Source organism: Microtus pennsylvanicus, chromosome 21 (genome assembly GCF_037038515.1).
Source record: "Microtus pennsylvanicus isolate mMicPen1 chromosome 21, mMicPen1.hap1, whole genome shotgun sequence".
Taxonomy (NCBI): domain Eukaryota; kingdom Metazoa; phylum Chordata; class Mammalia; order Rodentia; family Cricetidae; genus Microtus; species Microtus pennsylvanicus.
This window is the reverse complement of record NC_134599.1, coordinates 17,796,269-17,812,656: the sequence shown is the minus strand read 5'-3', so window position 1 is coordinate 17,812,656 and position 16,388 is coordinate 17,796,269. Positions and strand designations below refer to the sequence as shown.

General features: G+C 51.7%; 1 protein-coding gene across 3 annotated transcripts in view; it reads left to right on the top strand.

Annotated features, from left to right (window-relative positions):
• The window catches only part of Otof (otoferlin), a 91,945-nt gene that overhangs the window by 34,914 nt on the left and 40,643 nt on the right, over window positions 1–16,388 (top strand). For 2 of the 3 annotated variants that reach the window (XM_075955384.1, XM_075955385.1), the window contains exons 4-5: window positions 5,359–5,458; window positions 7,083–7,264. In XM_075955384.1, coding sequence (XP_075811499.1) covers window positions 5,359–5,458; window positions 7,083–7,264 — 282 coding nt within the window. Of the gene's footprint in view, window positions 1–5,358; window positions 5,459–7,082; window positions 7,265–12,663; window positions 12,709–16,388 lie in introns of all 3 variants that reach the window. The other variant, XM_075955383.1, reaches the window with a different exon arrangement.

Below are 16,388 nucleotides of genomic sequence, written 5' to 3'. Positions count from 1 at the left end.
AGCATCCCGCTAGAGACCCTCACAGTAAAGCATGGCCTTATTATCTGGTGTGAGACACCCCATGACTCATCAGGCCAGGAGAAGCAGGAGCAAGAGAAGGGCCCAAAGTAGACCGAGTGAATGTAGAGGAGAGACAGAATCAGAAGACCCCAGCAGTAAAATCCTCTGTGCAGAAAGGGAAACTGAGGCTCAGAGGCACGTGGAGGTCATGTGAGAAGATTCTGGAACAGCTAGATGGGATGTACATTTTCCACCTCCTCTTCTAAATCTCCGTAGCTCCCAGCAGCCAGAGCATCTGAATGAGATGGAGGAAGCCTAGGAAGAGATTGCTGAGTCCCTTGCAGTGGAGACTTCCAGAGCAGACAGACCCCGGAGTGCAGAGAGCCCCCATCAGGACTCCTGCTACAAACAAAGGATTTGGAAGTTTCAGGTGCAATGGATAACCACACAGTGAATCTACCAGGCATTAATGCTCATCTTAGGTGTCCTGATATGCCAGGAAGAGGGAAGACAGAGGTATGACACCCTCCCCACTGTGCCCTCTCCCTTCCCTCCCTGTTTTCCCTCTTGCCACTGAAGAGCAGGCAGGAAAGTCACATGGTGCCTAGTGGAGGAGAACTCAGTGACTGTCCAGGCTACTGTTGACCAAGGCCTAGGCTGGAAAAAGAGACACAGACCCACCCTGATACAGGCCATCTTAGGAGTAAGGCGTCTGGAGTTAAGTGGGGCTCAGAACTTCCTACCTTAGAGTTAGGGCCAAAGTAGAGGCTTACCTGGTTCTACCTAGTGGTGTTAGGGGCTTCCAGGAAGTAGAGAGATGGTGGAAAGGAACTATTCAGGGACCATAAGTTCCCAAAGTGTGTGTGGCCACCCAGAACCAGGGCTTCCTCCAAGAAACCTGGGGCTTCCATGAAAATATGACGTTCGGATGAGATTCTATGCATCCCATATAGCCTCACCAGGACTTTAAGGGGCAGTGGTTCCTTCCACCAAGGATGCCAGAGTCCCTGAATAATTCAGAAGCTACCAGCATAGTGGACGCCGGACTGAGCCCCAGGCATTTGATACTGGCTCCCAGGGGAAGACGGTAAATTATTTACAGGATTCTGGTGCCCGATTGCCGCTCTGTTGTGGTCAGTCTGTGGACCCATCAGCACCTGACACCTCCTTCCCACTATCTACCTACCTGAGAATCCCAGCTTCTCCCAGGCTCCCCTGTGGCCCCTTTTTCTAGTGGGTGAGCTGCTCAGGCTACATAAGGGATGGAGTCGGCCTGAGTAACTGAGGCCCAGACAGTAGGTTCAGAACATTCTTTATCAATTCATCAATTGTCCATTTCAAAAGTTATTATTTCTATGTTTTTATTTATTTATACTTATTATTTGAAGAAGGGGGAGCTGTTAGTTACACACACATCACCACCACCACCCCTCTCTGGGTGTGTGGCAAGTTCTTTGCTTTGAGAGTGCAAGTTCCTAGTGTCCTGGCCCTACCTCACTCCAGTCACCAACAGGCCCTGGCTCTAGGCAGAGCTTTAAGGATCAGGGACGACCTGGATCTGTTCCCAGAGCCCAGCTTCCAGAGAGGACCAGCTCTGGCTGAACCCTCCGAAGGCAGGCCACACACAATAGCGGCAGAGGAGGCACTGAGGCAGAGAGCTGTGGTATTATAGATCTCTACCTCCACGCCAGCATCCGGGGACGTGGGTGGCATCGATACCTTAGAGAGAATTTTAAAAAATTACAAGACTTAGAGAGGTTGCAGAACTAGACAGACTCACATAGCTGCCAGGGGCTGGAATCCCCCCCCCCCCCCAGCGACTGCTCAGTGAAGTTACATCTGTCTGACTCCAGAGGGAACGACGGTTTGCATGTCCACAGGGCTTGTCCCAGGAAGTAAGGAGTGGGCGATTTGCCAGGAGGTTGGTTTGCTGCGTGTCACAAGCAGTGGTGCATGGGCTAGCGGTGGCAACCTACTGCCGTGTTATTGATGTCACTGTCACCTTGTGTCTGGAAGAGGCTTGAAAGCGTGGTAGAGAGGCCATTTCAGGGATTCGTGCAGATCAAGCTCTCCGCCCAAGCCTAGGATCTCAGACTGTAAAGTGAAAGAGAATCTAGAAGACATCAGAGCTCTCTGGACAACTGCAGGGGAATGGCTCCCTCCTGCCCTCTGGGGGGTGTTTGTCACACTGCAGCACCTTGGTAGATCCTAGGGACCTTTGACTATTCTTGGGCCACTAAGATTGAGAACAAATGTGCCCAGGTTCCGGCACTCAGCAGTCGCCTGGCTGAGTGGGGTGACAGTGGAAGAACCTGACAGCAAAGGCTTAGAGTGGGACCGGCAAGCGGTGTGCCCCGAAGAGTGGGAACAGTGTCACCTGGATGTGTGGAAGTATGCATGCCCAGGGCCCTACCTCCACCACCACCACCACCACCACCACCACCACCACCACCACCACCACCACCACTACCACCACGACCTCCACCACCACCTCCACCACCTCCACCACCACCACCACCACCACCTCCACCACCACCTCCTCTACCACCTCCACCACCTCCTCTACCACCACCACCTCCACCACCACCTCCACCACCTCCACCACCACCTCCACCACCACTACCACCACGACCTCCACCACCACCTCCACCACCTCCATCTCCACCATCACCACCACTACCACCACCACTACCACCACCTCCACCACCACCACTACCACTACCACCTCCACCACCACCACTACCACCACCACCTCCACCACCACCACCTCCACCACCTCCACCACCACCACCTCCACCACCTCCACCTCCTCCACCACCTCTACCACATCCTCCACCACCACCACCTCCACCACCACCTCCACCACCACCACTACCACCACCACCTCCACCACCACCACCTCCACCACCACCTCCACCACCACCACCTCCACCACCTCCACCACCACCTCCACATCCACCATCACCTCCACATTCACCACCACCACCACCTCTATCCAACAGGTGCTCTAGGACTCAGTAGACTCCTCTAGGCTCTATACCATTAGAATACTGAAACTGGGTGTTCTATGAGTATTTGCACTGTGGAAATTAGTAAATGCTGAATACTAGCAGTGACAATGGGCCTGTGAGGAGTTAGGGGGTTCCCCCCAAGATTCCACATATACCACTGGTTTAGAACCATAACAGTCGGGGCCTTCACAAAACCGGCGCCTTATTTCTTGCCCACTGCAGACTGTTGTGAGGTCTCCAAGCTCAGTGCCCCACCCCTCCTCTTTATAAAGGTGGAACTGAGACTCCCTAGCAATGGCTTAGGATCTCCTGGGGCCCAGCCCAGCACTTGGACCACCCATATGCATCTGGGAGCTAAGGAGAAGCCAAGATGGAACTAGGATCTTCTACAGAACTTCTCTGGAAAGAATCTAAAAGCCCAATTAAACTTTAGTGTGGTGGACAGTTTGCCCTCAGAGAGTTGAGAAACTCAATGAGGCTCTGAGCTTAGGAGGCAAGCACTTCACAGTTGTCCCTGACTTCTGGATCCACCATGCGCTCGACACAGCTGGGAGGACTGTGTGTTGGGGGTACATACATATCCATGTGTTTATGTGCACATGGGTATACAATGTATGTCTTCTCTCTGTCTCTCTGTCTGTCTCTGTCTCTCTGTCTCTCTCTCTCTGTCTGTCTCTGTCTCTCTGTCTCTCTGTCTCTCTGTCTCTCTGTCTCTCTGTCTCTCTGTCTCTCTCTCTGTCTCTCTCTCTCTCTCTCTCTCTCTCTCTCTCTCTCTCTCGCTCTCTCGTGTGTGCGCATGCGCGTAGGCCAGAGGTCAACATTTAGCATCTTCCTGATTTCTTGAGACAGGGTTTCTTACTAAATTTGGGGCTCACTGATTCCTCAGACCAGCTGGCCAGGGATGAGCTCTGAGGTCTCACCTACCTCCACTCTCTTCAGTGCTGGAGTTAGAGACAAGCACCATAGCTCCCGCCTGTTTTTAAAAAGACATAGACGCTTGGGATGGAAACTCAGGTCCTCATGCTTGCGAGGCAAACGTTTCATTCACTAAGCCATCTCCCTAGCCCCAGAGTTGGGAAAAGAAAACCAGTGTCCTCTCCACAGCCCTTAGTATCTTATAGGCAGAAAGCCTGTCTGTGTCAGAATCCATTTGATAGTCCACCTCATTCTATTTGTCATTGATTGGTTAAGACCCTGTCCCCTTTCTTGATCCCACCTCCCTCCTCTACAAACTCCAAGCAGCACATGTCCCCAGATCCAGGTTTTACATACTGTGTGTGCCTCAAAGCCCTGTAGAAACGGTGTATGTGTTCTCCATGGGTCCAGATGGAAGTACTACATGAGGGCATCTTTCTGACACCCTGCTGTCTCCCAGGGCAACAGTCTTCCAGTCTCATGGTGGGATGGGATCCAAGTCAGCATCCATTAGACACCCACTGCTGCTCATTCATAATACAACAGACACTGGGGACTCTGGCATACAGGGAACACCAACAGGAGGCTAGACACAGAATGCAGGCTGCTTGGTGGGGCCACAAGGAATGCTGGGAACATCCGGGGGAGTGAGCATGTGTTGGGGAGGAGCATATCATTCATGAAGTTGGAATCACTGGCATGAAAACCAAGATAAAAAAGCTTAAGTGAGGTTCCCAGGGCAGAGACCATCCGTGTCAGAGCTGAGTTCCTGTCACAAAGACTGTGCCTCTCGCCAGTTCTGTGTGCGGACCCCCACTATGCAACTGAACGAAGGGGATTCTGAGGTCCCCGGAGTTCCTGCCCACCAGGAGCTTGCTGTAAATGTGGGGTGGATGGAGGACTGGTGTTGATGAAAGTAGAGGCTTCTACCCCTCTGCTCCAGTCAGGAAGTGAAGGAAAGGAGTGCTTGTCTAGCCAGGAGTCTAGGCTGGGCCTGTAGCTCACTTGCCCAGCATGACTCACTTGCCCAGCTTCACACACTCACACACACACACACACACCCATACACACACACTCACCACCACCACCACCACCACCAACAGGACGCTCCATGTCTCCCTACCACCTTCCATTATGGCATCTGGAAGCTTCCATACTGCAAGGGACCAGCTACAGTCCCAAGGCTAAAGTCCCTGTCTCTACCTGTGGCCATCATTTAGATTTCTTTCTTCTTCCAAGTTTTCCAAGGGGAACAGACCACACATATCCAACCAGCCACACTGTAAGGGGTACCCTCACAGACATGCTATCCTAGCCAGGTCAGCCACGGCTCCCAGGCTGCTCCAGGCCCAGTTGAGGGTCTTCACTATTGCCTATCTCCTTGCCAGCCAGGCACTGGCATCAGCCTAGCCCCTCATTCTGTCATTCACAGACTTATTGGGACCTTCCGCATGGTGCTGCAGAAGGTGGTGGAGGAGAATCGTGTGGAAGTGACGGACACCCTGATGGATGACAACAATGCTATCCTCAAGGTCGGTATGCCAAGGGGTCTTAGGAATTTCCCATCACCCAGTGCCCTGGGCCTGTGCACATCCCGCAGAAGATGCTCTAGAGAAGTGGTCCTCATCCTTCCTAATGCTGCGACCCTTTAATAGGGTTCCTCATGCTGTAGTGACCCCCAACTATGAAATTTTGTTGCTACTTCATAACAGTCATTTTGCTACTGTTATGAACCATAACAAAATACCTGTGTTGTCTTATGTTCTTGGGCAAACCCTATGGAAGGGTCATTCGACACTCCCCCAAAGGGGTCACTACTCACAGGTTGAGAACCACTGGTCTAGCGACTGCTCCATAATTGACAAGGGAGGTAGCAGGAGGACGTCAGGGAGATTCTGCCAGAGCCGTTTGGTCCGAATGCTGGTGCTGGAGGTTCTGCAGTATGACTGGGTCTGTCCCAAGTGGAAACTCAGCCTTTCCCACCATGATAACGTTAGGTGAGGTAATGAGGACACCATCTCCTCTCCACTGATGTGGTTTTCCTGTTCGGATCCAGCTCAGCAATGAATCTGAGGTGCCTTTTATCATGCAATGGCCGATTGAGCCTTGCCAGTCCTTCCATGGCAGTAGCCTTCACTTGCACATATGATGAGGCTCCCTTCTGACCAGAGGTCCAACAAGGGTCAGAATCTTATTTTCTGCTCCGTTTGTCCGTTTCTGCTCAAGTCGGCATGGGCATGCATGAACTAGTCAGATCCAATCCACCCTTCAGTGTCCGTCCCAATGAAAGGAGATGGGAGCCCCCTTGATGCCTAGTCCTCAGGCTCCGCTCTGTCTCCTAGCTGCTCTCCAGCTCCTCTGAGGCTACTCCCAGGCCACTGGTGTGGTGGTAAGGAATGTGACCCTTGGGGATGATTCTTGGTGAGGCCTACATGCCATCTGCAACGTGTACAAAAGTGTAGTGGCCTCACCGGCTAGTTCTAAGGGGTCAAAGGGCATACAAAGAAAGTGCTTAGAATGTTAGCTAATGTATAAAGAGCCTGTATCTTCCTGCCTCAGTTTTGCTCTACACGAACTAGGGCGGTCCCTTCTAGACATGGTCCCTCCACCCGGATTCTGTTTAACATCTGGACCCAGATGTGGCACTCCACTTTCTCCAGAAGAAAAGCCCAAGGCAACTCCCCTGACCCCTTTCTCTAGCTAGCCGATAGGGAGTCAAGAATTGGGAGAAGTGCTGACCGCACTAGGCTGAGGGAAACCCAGGACTGGGTCTTCTCTGAGAAGACACGCCTAGTTAGTTTTGTTACTTTGCCAAGGAGAACCCCTCAGGCCAGTACACAGCCTGGTTCTGAGGATGAAGAGGTGACCTATTTGGGGGTACACCGAATGATTCTTTATAGAGGATCCAAAGACCTCACACCCAGGCTTAGGCCTAGCGACCAAGGACAGCCACTTGACTTGGGCACCTGGGAAGAGGAGGGGCAAGCACAAGAGAACCTTGGGTATCAGTCCTTCTTAGCCTTTTTTTCCCATCTGCAAACTGAGGCAGGAAGGTCCTCACCTCATCTTCACGGGAGTGAACGTGCCTCAAAGGTGCCACAGGGACCAGGGGACTACTGTTGCCTGCCCAGCTGCTCACTGTCCCTCTCCCTTCAGACCAGCCTAAGCATGGAGGTCCGGTATCAGGCCACAGATGGCACAATGGGCTCCTGGGACGATGGAGACTTCCTGGGAGACGAAGCTCTTCAGGAGGAGGAAAAGGACAGCCAGGAGACCGATGGGCTGCTCCCTGGCTCCCGGCCCAGCACCAGAACACCCGGCGAGAAGAGCTTTCGAAGGTAAGTGGCTGGACCCCTCTGGCTGCCCACTGTCCCCCAAAGACCTGGGAAGCAGGTGCCAGAAGCCAGTGTTCTGGAAGGCCCTCCAGGCCCAGCTGGGATCAGAGTGTGGGGCTGAGTTGTTAGAGAAATATATAAGGGTTGAGAAGATGTTGGCATCCAACCCAAGAGCACACGGGAGGCTCTAATCAGAATCGGGGGCCAGGACTGCTCTAGCCCTTAGGGAAGCAAAGGTCTGAGAGATCAATTCTAACATAAGGGGTGGGGGTCCACAGTCCCTGCCTTCATCAGAAAAATGGGAAAAGGAGACAGGGGAGGCCTTGGTTTTCATGGTCTAAGACCCAACAGTGCCAACCAGGCCCTAGGCAGCCTGACCTCTTCCTTGGCCCAGTGAAAAGATCCCTAGGAGAGGAGAGGCTAACAGACCTGGTCAGGACCTGGCCACCCTCTGTTGAGAAAAATTTGCCCAGGCTTTTCTGTGCCTAAGATTCACATCTCACAAATGTCCTGCCACTTGCAAATGACAGAGGGCTTTGACCAGGCCTCCCCTCCATACATGTAGTGCTTTTACCACAGAGAAAATGCAGTGGCGTTACTTAAAGCTCAGGGGGCAAAACTGACGCTAGCAAAACATCCCTAGACACCTAGGAAGAGAGAGCACCATGAAAGAGGCTTGAGGCCTGTGCCTGGAGGTCTGGGGTGTTTTGAGAACAAGGGTTTCCCACATCGTTGCAAGCTTCTCCCTCCATTTTCCTTCCTGGAGGAGGTATATTCAACCTGTAATGGAAAACCTACAATGAGCGACATGGAACTGAAGTGTTTTAGGCCAGCCTTCTCCCTCACCAGCTTCTCTCCAAACCCAAGTTTAACTAAACACCTAGGACTACACGCTGTAGGCAGCCAAATCCTCTGCCGCACAAATATCAGGTCCTTTAGCATAAGGCCAAGCCTGAAGTCATGTGTCTCCCATGTCTACATCTGTAAGACGGGAACCGGAGCTACCAGCCCTGCTCCAGCCGCCATCCTGATGACAATCTAAGGAGATATCAGAGGCTATAAATGAGGAACCAGCGGGGCCATGGTGGCACACACCTTTAATCCCAGCACTCTGGAGGCAGAGGCAGGTAGATCTCTGTGAGTTCGAGGCCAGCCTGGTCTACAAGAGCTAGTTCCAGGACAGTCTCCAAAGCTACAGAGAAACCCTGTCTTGAAAAACAAAACCTAGAAAATGAAGAGGCAAGTATTGCATGTGGAAGGGCTGATGATAACAGGTTCTTCACCCCAGATAGTGGCAAACATCAAAAATAGATTTAGAAATGGAAGATGACCATCAGAGACTGGCTAGAAGGTGAGGGCTGTAGCACAGTGGTCACCACCTGTCACCATCTGCCGAGACTACACGGAGAAGAGCCATGTAGGGCTGGCTCAGAGGGAGTTCTGAGAAGCAGGCCACCCACTGTAGAGAAAGGAATGGGGGCCCGAGTGAGGGTTAGCCCCATTAAGTTGACCCCGACCCTGCCCTCATCAGCTGGCTGACTCCGACATGTCACAAATCCTCTCTGGGTCAACGACAGAAATAAATGAGTTCAGAAAGGAGACATGCTGACTCCCCTCCTCTCTGGCCTCCAGCGGGGCTCAGCATACTCAGGAACAGTCGTGAAAACAGCTCTCCAAGGAATTCTTGGTTGAGGGGCTGCCCTCACTAGAGAGGCGGTAGAGTAAGGACACCAGGATGGGGCTCAGATAAAACAAGATGCAAAGGGTACATCTCGGACCCCCGGAGAGTCCTGGTCCAGGAAGGTGGAGCTAAGGGGGCTGTCTGAAGCCTCACTGCACAGCATCCTGGGGTTCTCTCCTCTTTCCATCTCGCTGGACCTTTCCCAGGCTGGAAGAAGGGGTAGGAAGAAGGGTTTCATCTTAGGGACGGGAATTGGGCAAGAGCAAGAGCAAAGGCAGAGTGTCTAGCTTTCAGTGGGTGCCACCACCCTGGTTAAAGGAGCGCGTTAGGGAACACCATTTCCCTGGAGGTGCCAGCCTAGGCATGGCATCACCTTTGAGATGAATGTCAGCACCTTCTCCTCTCCTCTGGACCTAGCCTTGTAGCGAGCAGGACTCCCTCTGCTCATGTAGTTTAACGTCTCCTGGGCTCTGATCTGCCACCGAGTTCCTCTGCCCACTTCTCTAGTCTCTGCCCACTCCTTACAAGAGAACCCCAAGTGGGCAGAATACCACCAGGAGACGGCACAGAAGAGTAGAGGGCGTGGAGCCCAAGTGCTGGCTCTGCTGCTTGGAGACACCTCCCCAGATGTAAGATGGCTCGCTCATGCCCACAAGAGAATTAGGAAGAAATGAAGTACTTACCATATGTAAGTGATACCTATGGCACATGGAAGGCAGGTTCTCAGCCAGCGTTCTCTCTTCAGCCTCCATGTTACCTTGACCTCAGCTGTTTCTGTGCTAAGCACTACCTGACCTTTTAGTCCAGGCTTTGTTACCATCTGATTCTCACCCCACCCAGTGCTAAGGGCTCTCCCAGTGCTTCCCACTGGAGGTTCAGCTAGCCTGAGCAAGAGCAGAAATACCTCCACCTACTCCCCACACACACACCAATGTCCCTGTTGTAAAAAAAGGAATGGAGCCGGGCGGTGGTGGCACATGCCTTTAATCCCAGCACTTGGGAGGCAGAGGCAGGTGGATCTATGTGCGTTTGAGACCAGCCTGGTCTACTACAAGAGCTAGTTCAAGGACAGGCTCCAAAACCTCAGAGAAACCCTGTCTCGGGAAAAAAAAGTAATGGATTACTAACCTCGCGAACATTTCCACTCTCAGGAACAAAAAAAATCAATACTCCAAACTCTACCTCAGTCTCCGAAAGAGGGAGATTTTGAAAACACACATATACACACACATATTTGCATACATTTGCATGTGCACATGTTCTCTGCATGGTACCCCACTGGATACCACTGGAGTCATATCTTACAAAGGATTGTGTGGCAAAGCAACACAGCCTTCTGCTTTCCCAGGCTCTTTACTATAAGGCTATCTCGTCTTCTCTGCCTCACCTAGACTCACAAGCTTACACACACACATACACACCCCGCCTTCTGCTACCCAGGCCCCTCTGGTGTCCTGGGGATGTCTAGGTAGTTACTTTGTCATTCTTTTAGGAGTAGGTTGTGGCTGGTGCCATCCTTTTCATCCTGACCGTGGGCATCATTCCACTCCAGGGGAAACCTGTAGAACCAGGAAGCCCCTTCCTGTGTCTGGAGCAGAGAGCAACTGGCCGTGTATGCATAGCAGGGGCCCTGAGAAAGAGGTGCATGTGTGCACTAAGGGGTGGGCATAAGTGTGTGTGCGTGGTGCAGTACACACTGCCTCATCCCCGAATGCTACTTCATTGGTTCTCATGGGCCCCAAAGAGCTAGGAAACCCTTCCCTGCTTCCCCTCCCCAGGCTGGGATCCAGTATTGCGATGGTTGCCAAGGAGCTGGAGAACCAGTCAGTCATGCTGAGATTTAGGGGTAAAATGGTTCTTGGGATATTCCGCCCTACCCAGATGCTCTACCTCGGGCTGGGGCTCCCACCTTCAGCCCAAGGCTGAGTAACCAAGTGAGGCCTAGTGCTGAGACATGCCAGGTCTCCGCAGACCTTAGTGTTCCCAGGAGGGCACTGTTGTTCCCTGTCTGTGGATGCTTTTATCAGTTCAGAGACGAACTAAGGAAGAATTGTTCAATGGGGCTAAAAGCAGCTCACTAGAGAATGCTTGCTACAGAGCGGGACTTACATAACTGGCAGGACACACCAAAAGTACAATGTGGGCACTAGGAAGAAATCCAGGTGTGTCTGGAGCTTCCTGGGAGGCTCTGTGGCAATGCAGGCAGAAGGTGAGGTCACGACAGCCTGAGCCTCCACAGCTTTCCGTACAAAGCAGGTGGTGTGAAGATAGCCACTCCGTGGGACGACAGCTCAGTTACATTGGTGCCCACTGAAGGGCCAACCCCTGGCTTTGCAGCTGTTGTTTCTAAGGACAGCAGTGGCAGTAACCGTGGACGTAGTAAGATCACGATGGCATTCTTTCTCATATAAACACCTTTTCCAGACCCTATTTCCACTCTCAGGGAGTGTGGGCCTGGAGTACAGAAGGAGGGAAGAAAACAGAACTCTTCCTGTATCCTGGTAGATGTGACACCCCTCTGACTTCAAAACAAAACTCAGAGAGGGAGAGAGGGGGGGAGGAGAGAGAGAGAGAGAAAGAAAGAGAGAGAGAGAGAAAGAGGAAAGAGACCGAGTCTTAGGTCCCAGTTGTTCAGTATACCAGTTTCACACGCCTGTTGACCCTTGCCAACCCAAAGCCACACACCTCTCTTTTATAGTCCCTAGCAGACACTGACATATTTTCCAGGGTCACAGAATGAAAGACAAAAGAAAAAACCCTTCCCTCAGAGCCTGGCTGTATAGACAGAGGAAAAAAAAAACGACAACTCTCCAAACGCAAACATGAGGATGGAAACCAGAGAAATCATGAATGGAGTTGTAATTCTTAAATAGCCCACAGAAACCCTTGCTCCATGGGCACAGGCCCCAGAAGCCCTTGGGGCTTCCTAACAGTGGCCCGAAGGTCACCTGAGCTGGGCTGGAGCAGGGCACCGAGTCTCCCTGCTTTCTGCTCTGTGGTCCTGCTGATTTGGGCAGCCCGAAACCTGGCAGTTGTGGGTCTCTTTGAATTAGAGACTAAATATTTGCCTAAAACAAAGGTTAGTCAGATGAATCTGGACTTCAGTTGTGACTGCATGGACCAGGCCTGAACTATCGGGGCACGGCGTCACCTGGGCAAGGTCTGAGGCAGGAGAGTGTGTGAACAGAGAGAGGAGACATCATAATGGCAGTTTTTCTTTATTCTCACCGACGCGGCACAGGAGGGGCTTTAATGAACCTTCCAGTTTCTGGAAACCTCTCTTAAGGAAGACGGGAGCACATCTCTCCTGCTCTGAGACCTTTAGTGGTGGTTTGTTTACAGCACATTGCCCCATTCCTCCATCTTGTAGCAAGTCCAGCACCTCCTCTCAAATAGGCTCCATCCACCCTGCCCCCGGGAGGTCCCCACAGAATGGGCACTATGCAGTCCTTGGAGGGGACCAAGGGAAAGTGAGGGAGGAGGAGATGTTGGGAACCCTACAGCTTTGAAATCACCAGACCTCCTCCCGGGAGAGGAGATGGGCTGAGTGTGGGGCCAGGGCACGCCTATACAGAAGACTTAAAGGGGTCGGTGGGAATAGGGAAGCCCTTGGAGAAAAAAATGCGGGGGTCAGCAGGGCCAGGGCAAAGGTTGTGAGCATCTCTGGTCCACACCCTCTCATCCGCATCCCCTTGTCTCCTCATTTCTTCCCCTTACTCAGCAAAGGCAGAGAGAAGACCAAGGGAGGCAGAGATGGTGAGCACAAGTAGGTGTCCCAGGCCAGGGCAAAGCCAGTGGTGCTGGCTCTCTGCTACGGGGTTCCAGGGGGGCGGGATGGGCTGAGAGGGGCAAAGCCAGTGGCGCTGGTTCTCTGCTGCGGGGCTCCAAGGGGGGCGGGAATGGGCTGAGAGGGGCAAAGCCAGTGGCGCTGGTTCTCTGCTGCGGGATTCCAAGGGGGCGGGAATGGGCTGAGAGCGGCAAAGCAAGTGGCGCTGGCTCTCTGCTACGGGGCTCCGGGGAGGGGGAGGGGGCAGGGAGTAATGGGCTGAGGGGCAAAGGCAGTGGCGCTGGCTCTCTGCTACGGGGCTCCAGGGGAGGGGGCGGGAATGGGCTGAGAGGGATTAGGGGGCGCTGTTCTGGTGGAGCAGCAGGGCACGTGCAGGGTAAGGGAAGTCTTTTCACAAGACTGAGGGAGAGAATGGGAGAGGGTGGTGAGAGCCGGGGAAGTGGCCGGATCTGTCCTTTCCACTCTGGATTCTTGGAGGTGGCACCCTCTCCTTTTAGAGACTTGTTCCTCGTTGCTTCACTGACCAGCTCTCTGCACCTATAGATTAGCTCTTTAAGCATCCCTCTGAGGAAGGCTATACAGTGGGGTATACGAGAAGCCAGTCTCCAGCCTAGGCAGCACTGGGCAGTTGAACATACAGCCTTGGAGGTCCAAGAAAGACAATCTCCAGGCACCATGTGTTGGGCAAAACACAAAATCACAGAGAGCCAAAGAGAGATTGCCACTCTTGTGACCCTCACCGTCTCCATTTCCCAAAAGACATGCCACAGTAGGAAGACATAGAACTCTCTGATGGGCTGATCACAGAGACCCAGAAAGATTGGCAGCCTGAGCTGACAGGCTCATAAGGTTCCCCAAAGTCACACTGTCGTCTGGAGACTCAAGCATCACAGAAATTACAGTGGTTTAGGTCGTGACAAGTGTCAGTTCAGGGAACAAGGCAGAACTGGGCAAAAACAAGGAATCTAACTTCCTACCCAGAGTTCACTTCAGACCCAGGCCGCTGAAAGGACCTGATTGTACTCAAAGCCAATTGGTTCTTCAAATGCTCTGGTGAACCTGCAAACTCGGAGACGGGGGTCTTTATTTCCCACACATAGAAACTGAATTCCAGAGATACCAAGAGATTTGCTCAAAACTGTGGTCCCAATACTTAAAGAATTAGTTTATAGTTGTGTCTACAGCAGTCTGAGCTGATCCTCGTGGGTGTGTCTGCATACGTTAAGATCCTGGGGAACTTGGAACCTCATCCACTGTGTTGCCCAAATCATACTGAATTCTAGGCATGCTTGGAACAATTGCATGAGTAATGACCATGACCACAGAGCAACAGAAGCAGCATGCTGTATGGGGAGAGGGCCACACAGAAAGACGGAGCAGTTTGCCTGCCTCGGAGAAGGGTAGAGTGTGTTCCAGGGCTGACAGAGCCAGGGATCCAAATCCTTGTGTGGATAAGAAGCGATGGCTCTCTCTCTCTCTCTCTCTCTCTCTCTCTCTCTCTCTCTCTCTCTCTCTCCCTATCTATCTATCTCTCTCTCTCTCTCTATCTCTATCTCTCTGAGATCACCAGGCTCCAGGTTCCCTCCAGCTCCTCAGTCTGTCAGACTAGCTTGGCTCCTATGATTATAGCTGGGGTGATGCAGGCACGTGGCGGAGCCCTAGGACATGCTGCCTCCCTTGCCCTGCTCCATCTTGTCTCCTGCTGTCCCATTACCAGATGAAATTAAGTAAGCTAGGATGTAGTATTATTTTAATGTGTACGGGAATGGGGAATGGAATCTCTAAGATGCAATTAAGCAAATTGAAACTCTTTAGCCTGAGGAAAGAACACTGTGAGGAGAGTTTACAGATCCCGACCTCGGTGCTGCCAAGGCGGCTGGAGGGAGATCAGAGGGAACAGAAGCATGATGAAAGAGAAAATGTAAGGTTTGACCCGGGAAAGAGCAACAGTGCTCCCCATGAGTGTGTGGGGCCATGGGGAGATGGGAAATCTACTCTCAGGATCCTGTTTGCTGGGGTTTTGCAAAAAGAATTAGAAACCAGAAAGAAAGACGGAGCCAGATTCCCAGGGTCAGGAGAAGCACTCACATTCCCTCTGGGTCTCACATGCCCTCTGGGTCAGTCGGGGCCAGCCATGTGACTTAGTAATAGAGCCCTCGCCTAGAATATGTGAGGTCCTGGGACTGATTCTCCAGCTCTAGAAAATAAATTATGAACTGGAGAAATAGATAACTCAGCAGTTAAGAGCACTGGCTGCTCTTCCAGAGGACCTAGGTTCAATTCCCAGCACCCACACGGCAGCTCACAACTGTTGCAACTGCAGAGATCCAATACCCTCACACAGATATACATGCAGGCAAAACACCAATATGCATAAAAATAAATGACTTTAAAAGAATAAATAATAGTAAATGCATACCTACATACATACACACAAAAAAATTTAAGTCAGCCTGTCCTTTACCCACACAGGAAGTGATTCAAAACAAACCACAGTTTAAAATACATTTAATTTTTTAAATATTTTATTTATTTTACATACCAACCACAGTTTCTCCTCCCTTCCCTCCTCCTCCTCCTCTCCCACCTTCCCCCTCACTCCATCCCCATCTACTCCTCAGAAATGGTAAGGCCTCTCATGGAGAGTCAACAAAGCCTGGCACATTCAGTTGAGGCAGGACCAAGTCCCTCACCCCCTAAAAAACATTTAAGATTATAAAATTACCTGTAACTGCAGGGATAGGTAGCATCTGTCCATGTCTGAGTATTCAGGAGAGGGAAGCAGGAAGATTAGGAGTTCAAGACCAGTTTAATATTGAGTTAGAGGCTGCGTAAGCAACAAAGCAAAGAAACAATACAGACAGCTCCCAACTCTCACGGATAGTTCGTGCATCCTGATTACCTGAGCTGTGAGTGCATGAGCCTGGACATTTCCAGCTGAAGGTGCTTGGCTGGACCGTGAGTTCATGTGTAGCCATACCCTTCTAAGTCACAGCTTCCAGAATAATCCATAGAGCAAATCAATGAAGCACTCAGGCCACTGGATTTACCTTGGTGCATGCCCCCTGTTCATAATATGCAGCTTCCACCCCTGGGTCATGTGTGCACTGCACAGCTGCAGTGACAGACTTCTGAACTGAGCCATGGAACAAGGTGAGGGAATTGCTGGATACCTAAAGGAAGGGGTTACAATAAACACACTGATTTAGAAGTCTTTTCTCCAGAGGACTGTCAGTCTAGAGATAACATTCTAACCATGGCGAGCCCAGCCACTGGAAGTAAATGTGATTCTCTATCTTCACCTCCTCTACACTCTTAATTGTCAAGCTTTTCTGTTTGTATTTTTGTGCATGCACGTTTTTGTTGCTGGTGTTTGGTCTTTGGTTCATTACATGTGTTTGTTTACGTGTGTATTGCACATGCCATGGCACACGTATGGAAGGCAGAGGACAACTTGTGGCTTGTCCAATGTGGGTCCCAGGGATTGAACTCAGGTCACCAGGCTTAGCGGCAAACACTTTTACCCACAGTGCCAGCTCACCAGCCCATTCCTGCCGTTGTCTGTTCGTTTTTCAAGAGAGGCCTCATTCAGCAGGCAGTCCCAGGTATGGATATGGCCCAGGTACCAGGGGCATTTGTAGAATGGCATGTCTGTGGTT